Source organism: Phlebotomus argentipes, unplaced genomic scaffold (genome assembly GCF_947086385.1).
Source record: "Phlebotomus argentipes unplaced genomic scaffold, Phlebotomus argentipes genome assembly contig_15, whole genome shotgun sequence".
NCBI classification, from domain to species: domain Eukaryota; kingdom Metazoa; phylum Arthropoda; class Insecta; order Diptera; family Psychodidae; genus Phlebotomus; species Phlebotomus argentipes.
In genome coordinates, this window is record NW_026776181.1 from 14,921,357 (window position 1) to 14,934,726 (window position 13,370).

General features: G+C 40.8%; 2 protein-coding genes across 2 annotated transcripts in view; both read left to right on the top strand.

The window, feature by feature from the left end:
- Nucleotides 1-2,391: 2,391 nt before the first annotated feature.
- Nucleotides 2,392-13,370, top strand: part of LOC132261440 (calmodulin-A-like) — a 44,215-nt gene continuing 33,236 nt past the window's right edge. Inside the window, exons 1-2 of the mRNA XM_059760262.1 lie at nt 2,392-2,863; nt 4,380-4,460. Coding sequence (XP_059616245.1) covers nt 4,422-4,460 — 39 coding nt within the window. The 5' untranslated portion in view covers nt 2,392-2,863; nt 4,380-4,421. The remainder of the gene's footprint in view (nt 2,864-4,379; nt 4,461-13,370) is intronic.
- LOC132261694 (vitellogenin-1-like) lies at nt 7,777-9,238 on the top strand. Its single transcript, XM_059760614.1, has 2 exons — nt 7,777-8,421; nt 8,490-9,238. Exons 1-2 carry the CDS (start codon nt 7,792-7,794, stop codon nt 9,141-9,143), a joined length of 1,284 nt encoding a protein of 427 aa, XP_059616597.1. The 5' UTR covers nt 7,777-7,791; the 3' UTR covers nt 9,144-9,238.

Genomic DNA, 13,370 nt, shown 5'->3' on the forward strand with positions numbered 1-13,370 from the left:
GACTGGGCTTTTTACATTGATTACACAGACCCGGGACTTTTTTACGCCCTTACGGGACCTTTTTTCCCAAAATGCCTATTTCGGCCAATTTTTGTTCGGGAAGATCGCGGAAAACGATCAGATCACCTTCGCTCTGCATTTATTTAACGTTTCATAGAATTTTTACCGTGAAAATTCTCATTTTCGTGAAAAACATGTTAATATACTCAGCTGTGTGGCAGAGTGAAAAAGAGAATCGACACTGTAGGGTGCCTTTTTCAAGTGTCGTCACAGCTCGGGTGATTAGCACAGCCGCTCGGCACTCGTCGGACTGTTCTACTATTGTGCCAATTCGTTTGAACGTCACTCTGAGGCCAATATTTTGGAAATTGGCAAGAAATATTTAGTTTTTCGTGAAATGTGTGAGCAAGACGTGAAGAATATTGCAGAGAAGTGAGAGTGGAAGATGTTTCCGGATAAAAAGCTGCATCTTCTGCGAAGGATTAGTGATAAAAGTCGGTCAACTGCAAGGCGAGTTGCAGAAGATGAGCTCAGAGAGAAATTGCCGAAGAACGTCTTCCGTGCGCATATTCTTCAGCATCACGCCAATGAATTGCTGACAAACTGAAATAGGACGATTTCTGGAGGAAAAGAATCACTGTGAACTGATTTAGAAACAACACGAGAACACGCGGTAGACGCTGAGCGAGGCAAATCATCAGTTTTTATCAGGAAATCCTTCGTCCCGAATTAAAATTTACGGTGAGTAATTAAAATCAAATTAAATCATGATTAGAAGTTAATGATTATGATATTTTCAGGGGAATTCTTCCAAGATCTATCCAGAATATTGCAGTACCAGTTCACCTTCTGTACTTTCCTGGACCAAAAGACGCCGCGAATAAAGATCAACGCTTTTTGATGGGGTGTGATTCAACCTGATTCCCGGCTCTAGATCTCGCTGACGCTCTCACTAGCGTTTACTCAGAATATTCACCATTCGTGGTATTAAATACGGAACTAACAATGCAATGAGTCGCGACCTTTATATTTTTTTAGCGAAATTATCTCAAAAATTCTGTAAGAATTGACACCAAAAACTTCCATATAAAATAATGCTTATGATTTTGTATAATTTTAATTTTGTGGCAAAAGAGAGAAATAAAAACCTTGCATAAAATGCACTTTAAATTTGTGTTTTTGGCTATGACGGAGAATTAAATAGTTAATTTGTGATATTTTATGTCTATTTCCGCGATACTTTGCTGTCTGCAAAGTATAACTGAGTAATTGCCGATAGCGCCGCGTTTAGCATTAAAATCGGCGCTGTCTGCTTAACTGTAGCACAGAAGCACGAAAGCTCCAAAGCGCTAGAGCAAAAAAGGGTCTTAGAGCGAGTGCCCTAGAGAGAAGTCCCCGCTCGAAAAAAGTCCCTCAACTGTTATAAAGGTTGAGTCTGTTCGGCGTGTTAATGAATATTTAATACTTGCTCTTTAGCGGATTATTTTTAAGGCAAGCCAAAATAAAGGTTATGCGAAAAGAGCCCGAAAACACTTAATTTCCCGTCTCCTACGCATTGGCAGAGAGAGAGAAATGCGTCTGTCGCGCTAAATGTGATCGAAACTTGGCTTCAACTTGATGATGAGAAATAACTTTTGATTTATACAATTTCCTTGCTCTGGATATTTTGGTGGATTTCTGGCATTCCATATTATTTCCGAAGGCGAAATAAATATGAGTTTCAGTGGCAATTGCATCGCTGCAACTCATAAAACTCAAGCCACAGAGTTATGACTGGAGAAGTGTAGATGATAAATTGTTGGAGAACAATTACAGTGGGAGAAGGTCCTTCGGATCTGCTGTCGAAAGGTTGTCTGCGGTGCTGAAGGAGGAGGAGGAAGAACAACAGAAAAAAAACTGTTTGGGTGTCACTGGGAAAACTTCTCGAATATACATAATGTAATGCGAAGAGCTGCTTATATGGGAGTTTGAGAGACATAATATAAAAAATATGGGGCGGGCGCCTCTGTCTTGAGGGCGCCCCGTGAGAAGGAATCGAATTATATCCCTTTCTTCAGCCTCCTTGGCCTTGATACACATGCGAATATCATTCCGCAACGCACCAGCCATGGTACTTTTGCAATTTCTCTCTCATTGTCGTCTGCTGGCACGCTCGGGCTTCGCCAGTCGGCTGAGCCTCGTCTACCAGTTGAGTCCTTGCCGAGTGGATTTTTCCTCTGCGTGGTGTCGCCGCCTGGCGGTTCGTGAAGGATGGCGACTTGATGATTCTCTGGCGCTCCAGCCATCAAGCACAGCCATCCCCAATGGCTTGGGATGCTTCAGCCAGTTGCCGCCCTGTCGCACGATAGATCGCATCGCATCAGTCCGGCCGCGACTCTCACATCTCCCCCAAAGTCTTCACCTGCAACCCTCTCTCTCTCGACGGGAGTGTGTAGCGAAGAGCCACCATTTCCTCATTACGACCATCTCGCATTCTCACCCACACGCGCCCACACGCGAGCTCCGCGCCAGTGAGCTTTCACCCCCTGATCTCCCGATTCGGTGCAACAAGTAAGATTATTGCATTTTCCACAGCCACAGGCGATTGCCAGGCAGGAGTCGCGTCGATTCACTGCCTCTCGTGTGCTTCAAGGGTGCCAAGAAAGGCGTGTATCTTTGATAGTTCACCGTTTTTTTTTTCTACTTCACCCCGAGTGGATATTTCTAACGTCTATACACTGTCGATTGAAGTGGCGAGAATCGGTGCTAAAGGGGAGTTTATGTGCGTAATTGTGAATTAGAGAGAAAAAAGAGAGAGAGAATCGCGAGTTCTTCAGTTCTGGTGTGCAGTGAATGAAGACAATTTGCCTGATCCAGAGCAGAGGTGAGATGGGCAGAATGGGAAATTGATTGCGACCTCAAAATGTGTTGCTCATATTATAATTTGTCCCGTCTGCAATCCAATACACTACGTGGGGTGTTAGCAAAAGGCTACAATCCAGCAAACATATTGTGCCAATTGGCGGAAATTTCCGTGTGTCCACATGAAGTCAGGCGGAAGGAATGCTCTCGGACTTTAATTAAAGCATCACACACACACACACATTTCTGCTGATACAATATTATTTTTTCGTTAGGACCAATTGTCACTCAATGCTAAGACTCTGTTGACGCATGGTAATGATAAAATCATTCCGTGATTCATTTCTGGATGCTGGAGAAAGTTTTATCAATTAAAACACATCTATAACTTTGATTATTATTCTTCGAGATGAGAGCTTTCGGCAAGTTCAATATATATTCGCAACAATTTCTCTAGAATGTTGAGATAAATTCGTGAGAATTTTATCAAATTTCCACACCACTGTTTTTCCTTCAAACCAACCTTCAAACGGGATACAGTGTGTGTTGTTGTATGCTAAGTGAATTTTACATTTATGAAAATTGAAATTATGGAAAATACAGGATATGCTCAATATGTCGGAGGGAAATGTGTGTAATGAAAAAAGAGTCAGGCATACATAATCAATTTCTGCCAACACTCATGTTGCAAATAATATGGCATAAAGAGCCCATTTTGATGGCGATTAATGCATGCTGGGGAAATATTGTCTCCTCAAGACACTTTGTTTACATGAAAACAGCGCTTATCCATGGGCATCTCGGTGGAAAATTCCTCCGGATGCTCTGGCAATTGAATGGTGAAATTGTAAAAGCTCTGATGTTTATGTCGACGCAAATTTACATTTTCTCTTCATGCTTTACAATTACTGTCAATTTTCCATGGGAGTGATAAAGTATAGTGATGTGGGTGGAAATCTTATGGCTTTCCTTCTTCTTCTTCTTCTTCTCACCCCAACCGTGAATGCCCTCAATCATCATTACACAAATTTTCACTCCATGATCGACATTTGCATACATAGTTTCCAGTTTTGCATCCATCTTGGGAAACAAGCAAAGGAAAGACTGTTGAGATTTTACTTCACTTTGTCTGGGAAGATTTTACACTAACATTTATTGCTCTGTTTCCAAAATTTGTGCGCGCTTTCTCACTTTTCCCAGCATCGCGAAAAGACGGAGTAATTATTCAAAAGGAGCTTCTATAAAGCTCTTCCTTCCGAATATTATTGCTACTCAAATTTTCTAACTGTTCAGCATTCAGAAGTTGATCTTGGCAGCGGAATTTGACTCTTCAACCACCAGAAATGGAGAGAGAGAGAGAGTTGAAAGTGTATTGGAAATTTTGGGGCTGAAATTCACACTCGATGGACTTTTATATGCTTTAATGCGATCCCTTCCGCATGATAAATAGCAAATTATTAATCACTCGATAGCATAGATAAAATATTATCCTTCGAAATCTAATTTGTTGAGAGCCTTTTCGTGTTTCTTTTCCGCAGAATATAAATTTCCATCGGCTGAGGTATTTCCACGCACAAACAATGAAGACCTCATCATTTTCGCTGCGTGTCATGAGAAGGGTGAGTGAAATTCTCGATACGTCTTTTTGGGAGGAATATTCAACCGACTGTAAAACGATATCCTGTGTGATCCTGGAAGTGTACGATGACACGGAGAAAGTCCATCGGCAGAAAAAAAAGATGGGAGAATTCTACACGAGGCAAGACAGATACATTATAGAGGTGTATAATTTAATAATACTGAGGGTAACTCTATTACGAAGTTTGTGAACATTTGCTTGCAAATGAGCACACAGGAAAATTGGAGAGAAAATTATGTCAAAACAGACAGATAATGTCATGCGGATGATAATAGGATTATAAAAGTATATGAGGCTCAAGTCACCGAATTTCTCCGCGCCCAGCACAGGAGATTTATCATGAAAGTGTGTGGCGGAGGTTGAAAGAAAAAGAGAGAAAATGTGTGTATAGTGTAAATTTTCAAGAGGAGAATAACCTATTTACCTTCATTTTCCGCTGTCTCTGCTCGCTTTTTACGATTTGCTTGTCTGCTTCTTTGCCATGAGAGTGAAACGCATATAAAATAGGGAAATGTCCGTTGTTGTCTCTCTTCTGTGTTTGAAGATTATTTAACCGCAGAGTCACAATTTGCGACCACAGACGTTATATTAAATTGATTCTGACTCTTTGTGAGATAATTATTTAGCCTCAGCATGGGCTAAAGCCTGTTTGATTACCTTCCTAATTAGTCGAGGACTTTGGGCTGCAGAATCAGTGGAAAATTCTCTCTTTTGTGAAATTTTCCCACACTTTTCATTCCATCAGAACCGCATTTTGGCAGGTCGATGTGTGTAAATAATTTCTACCCAATAAACACTCTCGTGTTTAATGAAATTTGCATAAAAATAACAGCAAGAGAAGCATGATATTTAATTTTCAGTGCGCGGCGCCCGATAGGAAATTAATATTCCCGGGATTTATTTATTATTTGGGCTCTTGTGAAATTTTCTATTATGACGGATTGTCTACTGGGCCTGAAACTTATCCATCCTAATGATGATTCTATGGCTGTTAATCGCTCATTATGACTTGATTACACAGAAAGGTTGTGTATTTACTCACGCAAAATAATGGGGTTGGAAGCGGAGAACCCCAGCGTGGCGTGACTTCGAGGGGTTGGCGCTTTTTTTTTCGCCCCGAGGGCGATAACGAAGCATGTCTCTATTATCAAAACTGATACAAGCCAGCGAAATTTCCCTAAACTGTGCTGAAGATGTGCTCAAATCAATAACTCATCGCGGCGCCCGCATCCGAAATATTCCTAAATAATCGCTTCTTGGTGAGCACCACATGTGTGTGTGGAAAGGGTGGCTTGAATCTCCATAATCATATATTTGGCATTAAATATTCAGAAATCTTAGTGCGATACTTGGTGCGATAGGAATCATTTCACACGGGAAAATGTGTCTCATAAAAAATTCAATAGAATTCCATCCGAGACTCCTCATGTTTGTCCCCTGTTTTCAAACTTACTTACATCTCTCTTCTCCTCTCGCAAATACAAATAAATGCCATACCTTCCGAAAGCTCCCATTCAGCCTGAGAGTGGATGGCGAGGAGGCAAAAAAGAAGAAGAAAAAACCAAGCTTCGCTTATGGGTGAGCTTTTCGGTGGCTCCGAATGTGACAGACTCGATTTGTGGCTAAGCTAAAGTGCTAATGGATGTAAAGAATACACGTTCAAAAGGAAAACTTAAAAATTAAACAGAGATAGAGGCCGATAAAGACGTAATCTTTGACCCGCTATATCTCTCCTTCTATCATTCCAATCTCCATAAATAGGGGTTCGTTGGAAAGCTCTCGACCTCAGCTACAACATACTAGAATTTAAAGAAAATCCACTTTTTGGTTTTTGAGATATTCGATATCGAAATTTCAAAAATGGTTTTCTCGACTTTAGCGCCTCTAGTGGTGCTCCTATCAAGTTATGATGCTTGGGTGGGAGATTGCATTTTATGAGATCTGTCTAATAAGCTTTGAATTATTCAGATCGGACAATTATAATCGGAGTTATGGCAATTTTTTATTTCGAAATTTGGACCCTAATATCTAGGGTCTGGAAGGACCTAGGTCTTTAAGTAGCGGTTCGTTGGAAATGCCTTAATGTCCACTATAACATACTAGAATTTGAAGTAGATTCATCCCATAGAGGTTGAACAAATGAGCGAATCGATTTTTGAGGGTGTTCAAAATGGCGGACGTAGGGGTGGGGGGTTGGATTTGACATCACCAAACTCTAGCGACAGTAGGACTCTTGATCTTTGGTGAAAACTGCATGTCGATATCTCTTACCCTTTAGGCGCTATAAGTCATAATTAGCCTCCCTGATGACATTTTAGTCGATTTTTCGGCATTTTCGACTTTTTGCGCGATTACAGAAAGAGCCGGATTTCGCCCAGGTCAAAAAGCTTCACTCACCCGATTGAGGACTGAAATGACTTTCCCTTTGTCCACTATTCCGGAGTGGCCACCATTTCATCTTTATTTTTCTCGAATACATTTTCACCCCGTGACAGAGACTCGGTGGGCGGGTGGAGGACATGAATATTGATCGAAAGATTGCAATAAGTGCGTCAACGAGGGAAAATTGAGCTTCCTGCTGTATATATGTATGTTGGATGAGGAAAATTATACAAGTGTGACACATTCTTCACTGGGTATTGAGTGTTGACACACACTCAACGGGATTAGATTTGATTTCAATTCCGTGCGAGGCAAGATGTTGTGTTTTAAAGCGGAGCGAACGTGCTTTTGATTTCATACAAGGATATCGCCAGACGTCACCCTTTCGCATTGGGCATAAATTGAGCTGTGAAAGACTGCGTGTGTCTTTGAGGGAAATCGGAGGTGTGTGAGAGATGAGAAGAAGTACAAAATGAAATGCTCAAATTCACCCAAAACTCTGTGTATTAATCTCTAGAGATGGTGCTTATCTGCTTTTCTTATGTACTTCTTGTTGCCCATTGAAGGCACTCTCACTGCGATTCTCCTAGAGTCAAGGCTAATCTTGAGATTCTCTCACTAATTTTTCATTTTAATTGCAATACTCGTCCAATGCCTTGTCCAATGCTCTCCGGTATCTTATCAGGGAGTGAAATATCAGATGCCAAGGCGCATTAGGGCTTGATTAAAGGAATTCTGGCACTGAATCTTGCAGAAGTGGCTCAAGTGGGGAACTACTCGGTGAGATGAGCTTCTCGATTGGAGCACAGCTTTGTCTGATGGACTGCGAGAGTGTTAGAATATTCTCAGCTAACAATTCCGCAATTTACCTGTAATTGAGAGAGATTGACTTAATCAATTCACAAACGTCTCTCGGTATATAAAGAGCGATGGCTCCTGAGCTGTGTGTGAGTCTGTGGATGAATGTGCTCAAGTGCGGTGCTCGAGGTGCTAAGAATTCGTGCGGAGGTGGAAAACTTTTCAATATGACTGCTAAAATGTTTGTGAATTTTGGCATATTTTGCATTATTCTCGCACATACTCATGAGCGTGCTCACGGTGCACCTGAGCTCAGTTTCGTGGATCGCGTGACGAGTGGCGTGGCATTGGGTGTGGGGAAGAGCGTTGACATCCTGATGAATGCCCCACAATTCATCCCGACGGTGCAGGAGTTGGGAAACTTGGGCAAGGAGGCATTCTTCGGTTTGCCTTCGAAAGTCGTGCTGGATGGCGTGAATTCCTTCTGCTCACTCGCCGTGGCGACAGACACGAACCTGAGCCGGGATGAGAAGGACAAGCCTGACTTCAGGAACTTGAGTATCATCCTGTATGAGGAGAGTGAAAATGCCTCGTTTCCCCTGGACGACATGGACAGTCTCGTGCAGCATCCTTCGTTCAAAAAGAACGCTCCGGTGGTGATTCTGGTCACTGGCTGGATGTCCAACACCAAGGATTCCACCAATAGTGTCGCGAAGGCGATGTACAATGCTTATCAGTGCAGAGGAGATACAAATCTGCTGGCAAGTTGACGCACAATTTAGCTTAAAAATACTTCTGTCTTCTCATTACCACGCATGGATATTTATAGTACGTGGACACGGCGGAGTACATCACGACACTGTACTTGTGGTCAGCTGTGAACACGGAAGAAGTGGGTGAAATTATTGCGCCCGCCGTTCGCGATCTCGCGAAGTACGTCAACGTTAGTCAGATTCACGTGATGGGACACAGCTTGGGAGCTCACATTTCCGGTGCCATTGGGCGATACTTTGAGCTGCTGACCAACAAAACCCTGCCCAGGATAACTGGCCTGGATCCCGCGCGGCCGTGCTTCAATCACGGCGAATCTCTGCACGGTCTTCGGCGCGGAGACGCGGACTTTGTGGATGTCATTCACAGCAATTCCGACGGCTTGGGCAAGAAGGAGCCCATCGGCGACGTGGACTTCTATCCCAATGGTGTGAAGGTCCTGATGCCGGGATGCCTGGACATCAGCTGCTCGCACTCGATGGCGTGGCGATACTACGCCGAGAGTGTGTATCCGGGAAATGAAAACGCTTTCATGGCCACGCGATGCAACTCCCTGAAGGCGTACTCGTCGAAAAAGTGTCCCTTCCCGCCCATTCCCATGGGCTTCGCCACCCCGACTAATGTCAAGGGAAATTTCTTCCTGGAGACAAACTCCGACGAGCCTTATGGAAAGCAGTCGACGAAGGAGAAGAAATGCCAATCAACACAGTAATTATTGAAGCAAACTTTACCTCTGAACGTTCGTACGCTTTTCTTTCTTTCTTGTTTTTTTGTACAAATATTAATAAAAAAATTCTATACTGTAAATCTCTGTGGAGTTTCTTGACTTGTGCAAGTTGAAAATTTTGCTTCATTGAGGGAGATTTTCAAGTGGGGAAATAAAACCAAAAAAACTTCCCTCAGGGGAGAATATAAAAGTTTTCTTTATCTGCATGTGAATATATAACATAGTAATTTGCATTTTTATCAACTTCCGATTAACTTGATATAAAAGAAAGTTTCTAAATTTCATACTTTTCCGGTAACAACGGCACATTGAAGGTGCCTTTCGATTCTATTCGATGAAAAGTCAAGAACACTTGAAGATAAGAAATACATAATGTGGGGAAATAATGTGTATTTCGTGAGAAAAATACTTGACTTGACATTGTTATTATTTTCCACGCTTATTATATCTAACTATGATTCACTATTAATTCATTGCAATCAATTGAAAGCAATTAAATTTGCCAGACACTTCAATAAAGCGAATGAAATAGTTGAATTCGCACAGAAGTTGTGACGCGCGTGAATAATGTTATGGAAACATGATGAGAAGTGGCGTGAGAATCCAAGTTCAAGACTTTGTTAGGAACTATTGTAACTCAATGAGCGACTATAAATGCCAACTGCCAAAGGTGACAAATCTGGCCAAACAGGATTTCCACATTAGTTGTACTACATTTCCATCTCAATGAGAGCTTCAACCTTGGGCACAAAATGATTTGCGTGAAATATGAGAGACGTTCGGTTTTTCGCGGTGCTTTTTTTGTGTGATTTCTTGGTGTAATGACTTGCTTAGGTAATATTTGAATTCTGCGAAAACATCAATATTCAATATAATCTTCGTATGGCTTCATGAGGAGCCCCAGAGTTGGGAATGTGATTTGAATACAAATAACGAAGAGCGCACTTTGCATGATGCGGTTCAGTTTGCCTGGGAAGTCATGGCATACATGTCATCCACTTAATTGTAACGTGGACTCTCATCAACAGTGTATAGCGGAAGCGGAAAAGGCTGAGCTGCCACTGACTTCCATTCAAATAGTTTTCCACTCGGAATCCCATTGGAAATTACATTTGAAGAGATGTAATTGCCAGTCAATACGGCACTGCTCTCACCTTTATTGAGTCTCCGGGGCATCTAAACTTAATAATATTAAATTGGAGGACGACACAAGGGGGAGATAATATGTCTCAAATCGGTACACCACTTCCAGACACTTCTAAATAAATTTGAAGGCATTTCTTACACTTCTTCAACTGTTTCCTACACGAAATTCTGACTTATTACAAATCTAATCCAGGTTTTTCCGTCTCAAGGAGTTTAAGCTCTTCAAATGCTTAGATTCTGGATAGAAAAAATGATTTTAATGTTCTTTCACTCATTAATAGCAAATTTGTGTCTTGATTTTCTAATTTTATGTTTTAGAAAATGAAGAAACAACGAAGAACACAATGTTTCTACAAGATAATGACGTTAAATTTGCAATTTTTTAGCATAAATCGCGGAAAAACCTAAGCAAAAACACAATTTTCTAGACTGAAATACAATTTTTGAGATTATGAATGACTTTTAAGCTTTTTCTCACCTAATATGAAGTTACTTTAAACAGAAAAAGCTCAACTTTGCCAGGAAAAAGAGAAATAAACCCAGATTAAAAACAATTTTCATGCTTTGAGGAATCTTTTATCACCCCAGAATCTGTCTTAAATCAATCACATAACCTAGAAAAAGCAATATAATTGACATTTTTAAACAGAATTGTGTAGAAAATGCCTGAATTTGTTGAAATGGAACGTTTTGCAGTGCAAATATTCGATATATTTTAACTCTTCCGTGAAGTTGTACACCACTTCCGGCCATAATATCTATTCCTTGGGAGGACACTGAAGTGATGATGAACTGCTGAACCGAATGCGCGGGGGTGGATTCGCGTGAAGTGTCTGGATATGAGCAGGAATTATGCAATTATGCCGACACTTGAAGAGCCACTCTGACGGCGGGGCATTAAAATGGGCACGACAAAGTGAACCCACATGAGGACTTCACACGGGAAACACCATTAATTATGATTTAATTACGTCCTATTTGTAATTCATTCTTTCAGGCCTTCGCAGGGACGCCCTCTATCATTATGCTATCCACAAGAGAGAATATAGGACGCACAAAGTTAACTTGTGTGTTGCTGAGCATTCTGCGCTCATAATGGAATCATTTGATATGAAGGGAAAAACTCATTACATTTATGACTAAACACTTTTAGTTTCCACACACAGCGAGAGAGAGTATAATATTCTCACAAGTATTCGCAGTAATGTAATTATTATTTTAGCAAATTCACACGTGATTACGCTAAAGACACACACACGAATTGAGTCAACACGTCTCTTGAGACGCCCAGACGATGAGTGGCGAACATGAGAAATTGAGAAATTGAAAAATTACCATTATATATACTTTTCCGAAAGTTTGAAGGGTGAATTTTAATCACTCTATCAAGTCCAATTTCACACCACAGTTGAAGACATATCCACAAACTTCTTCGTCTCTCTGGAGTTTTAATTAAATTTCTTGGGAAAATAATGCAATAATTTTCTCCTTCATTATGAATTTGCCCCCCAATTGAGCGCAAAGTCATAAAAGCGGAGCTTTTTTCACTCCTGCGTCTGGCTCAGCTTTAAAGTGGGCGGGAAATTTTTGTGGCTCTCGAACTTCTGGTTGTGGGAAAAACCGTGGTTTTTCAGTGAAAGTATAGCGATTGAGAGTGTCGAAAAGGTGACTGGCTTTCGCTTAAATCATATAAATTCCACTCAACATCATTCTTGGTCGATTATCTATTTCCAATTAATACAATGTCAGGGAAAACATGATGAACAAAGTGAATTAATTGGCGGGAAATGCACTTGAATTCACATACAATTCGCAATTTATTCAATTCACTGAATTTCCCCTCAACTTTTGCACGAAGTTGAAATTCTGTCTGAACATATCTTCATGCTGAATTGAACAGGAAAAGCGTTGTGAGATGTATAAATAAAATTATGAATAACTTTTTGTCACTTCTTAACACTGGATGGCTTAACAATGGCAAAAGCTTCATGTAAAAGCAACTTTTTCTCTTTCTTTGGGAAAAGAACGGTGACATGATGGTGAAAGGCAGACGAATGTAAAATTAAAATCCAGAGGGAAGAGGGATCATTTTACAAAATATTTGCCTCCTGACGAGTCCCCGTGGAATTTCGTCTGAAGCACACACACATAATTGGCATTGTGAGCCCTGCAATATGTATATTGAGGCAGTATTTAACCACGGAGACTATGAAATGCGGAGTAGTCACGCAAAAATTTGAATCGTGACTGGAATTGATAAAGTCCCATTGAGTGAATCGTGCTCAGGAACAGCCTCGGGGGATCTTGAGGGAATCGAAAATTGAGAATCAAAATTTGTCACAAGACGAACACAAGTTTTATGTGCGAAAGGTTGTGCATTAACTCCGTAGTTTTCTCCTTTTTCTCACACACACACACCCACTATCCCTGTGTCACACATTTCGAAGGGAAATTCCTGCACGAAGGCTCGATGAAGGCTCTCAAATTTTCCGCTTAATTGAATTTCAATGAAGCAATACTAAAAGGGTGTGAATAAATTGCTCGATAATTGTGATATAGGCGAATAAGGGTGAAGCGAAGGAACTTTTCTGGCTATTGAGAACTTGGGTGAAAATGAATTGAACTCCTGCAAAAGTTGGCATTTAGACTACAAAAAGGGTTTTTCAGACACATTTTCTCCATACAAAATCAACGCCTCCAGCAGGTTTTATGCCTTTGAACATTCGTTTTTCCCAATTATTAACGTTTTTGGAAGGGATTTTGAGAGAGAGAGATTGTTTTGTCAGTGAATGAAAAGTAATCCGAAAATTTACATGAATTGTTTTTGGGGCGAAAAATTAGATCTTAAACAAAAATTTCGCTGAAAAATCATATTTAAAAATATCACAGATGAAACTCTCTGTCTGATGATAATCCGTCGGAGTTTTTTTTCTTCCTTTCCCTGGGAGAAAAGACTGGCTTTTGTTGATACGATTTTCTTTTATAGTATCGGGAAGAAAAAGAGCCAGATCGATTCTTTGCTTGGGTTGAATGGAAAATAAGAATGGGAAAAGAATGAGAGGATGT

What these genes read in the sequence shown, in the direction of transcription:
- LOC132261694 (XM_059760614.1), top strand. Translation starts at nt 7,792, where the DNA reads ATGGCTCCTGAGCTGTGTGTGAGTCTGTGGATGAATGTGCTCAAGTGC. An exon ending in GAGGAGATACAAATCTGCTG is followed by an intron (nt 8,422 to 8,489) that starts GCAAGTTGACGC and finishes GGATATTTATAG; the next exon opens with TACGTGGACACGGCGGAGTA.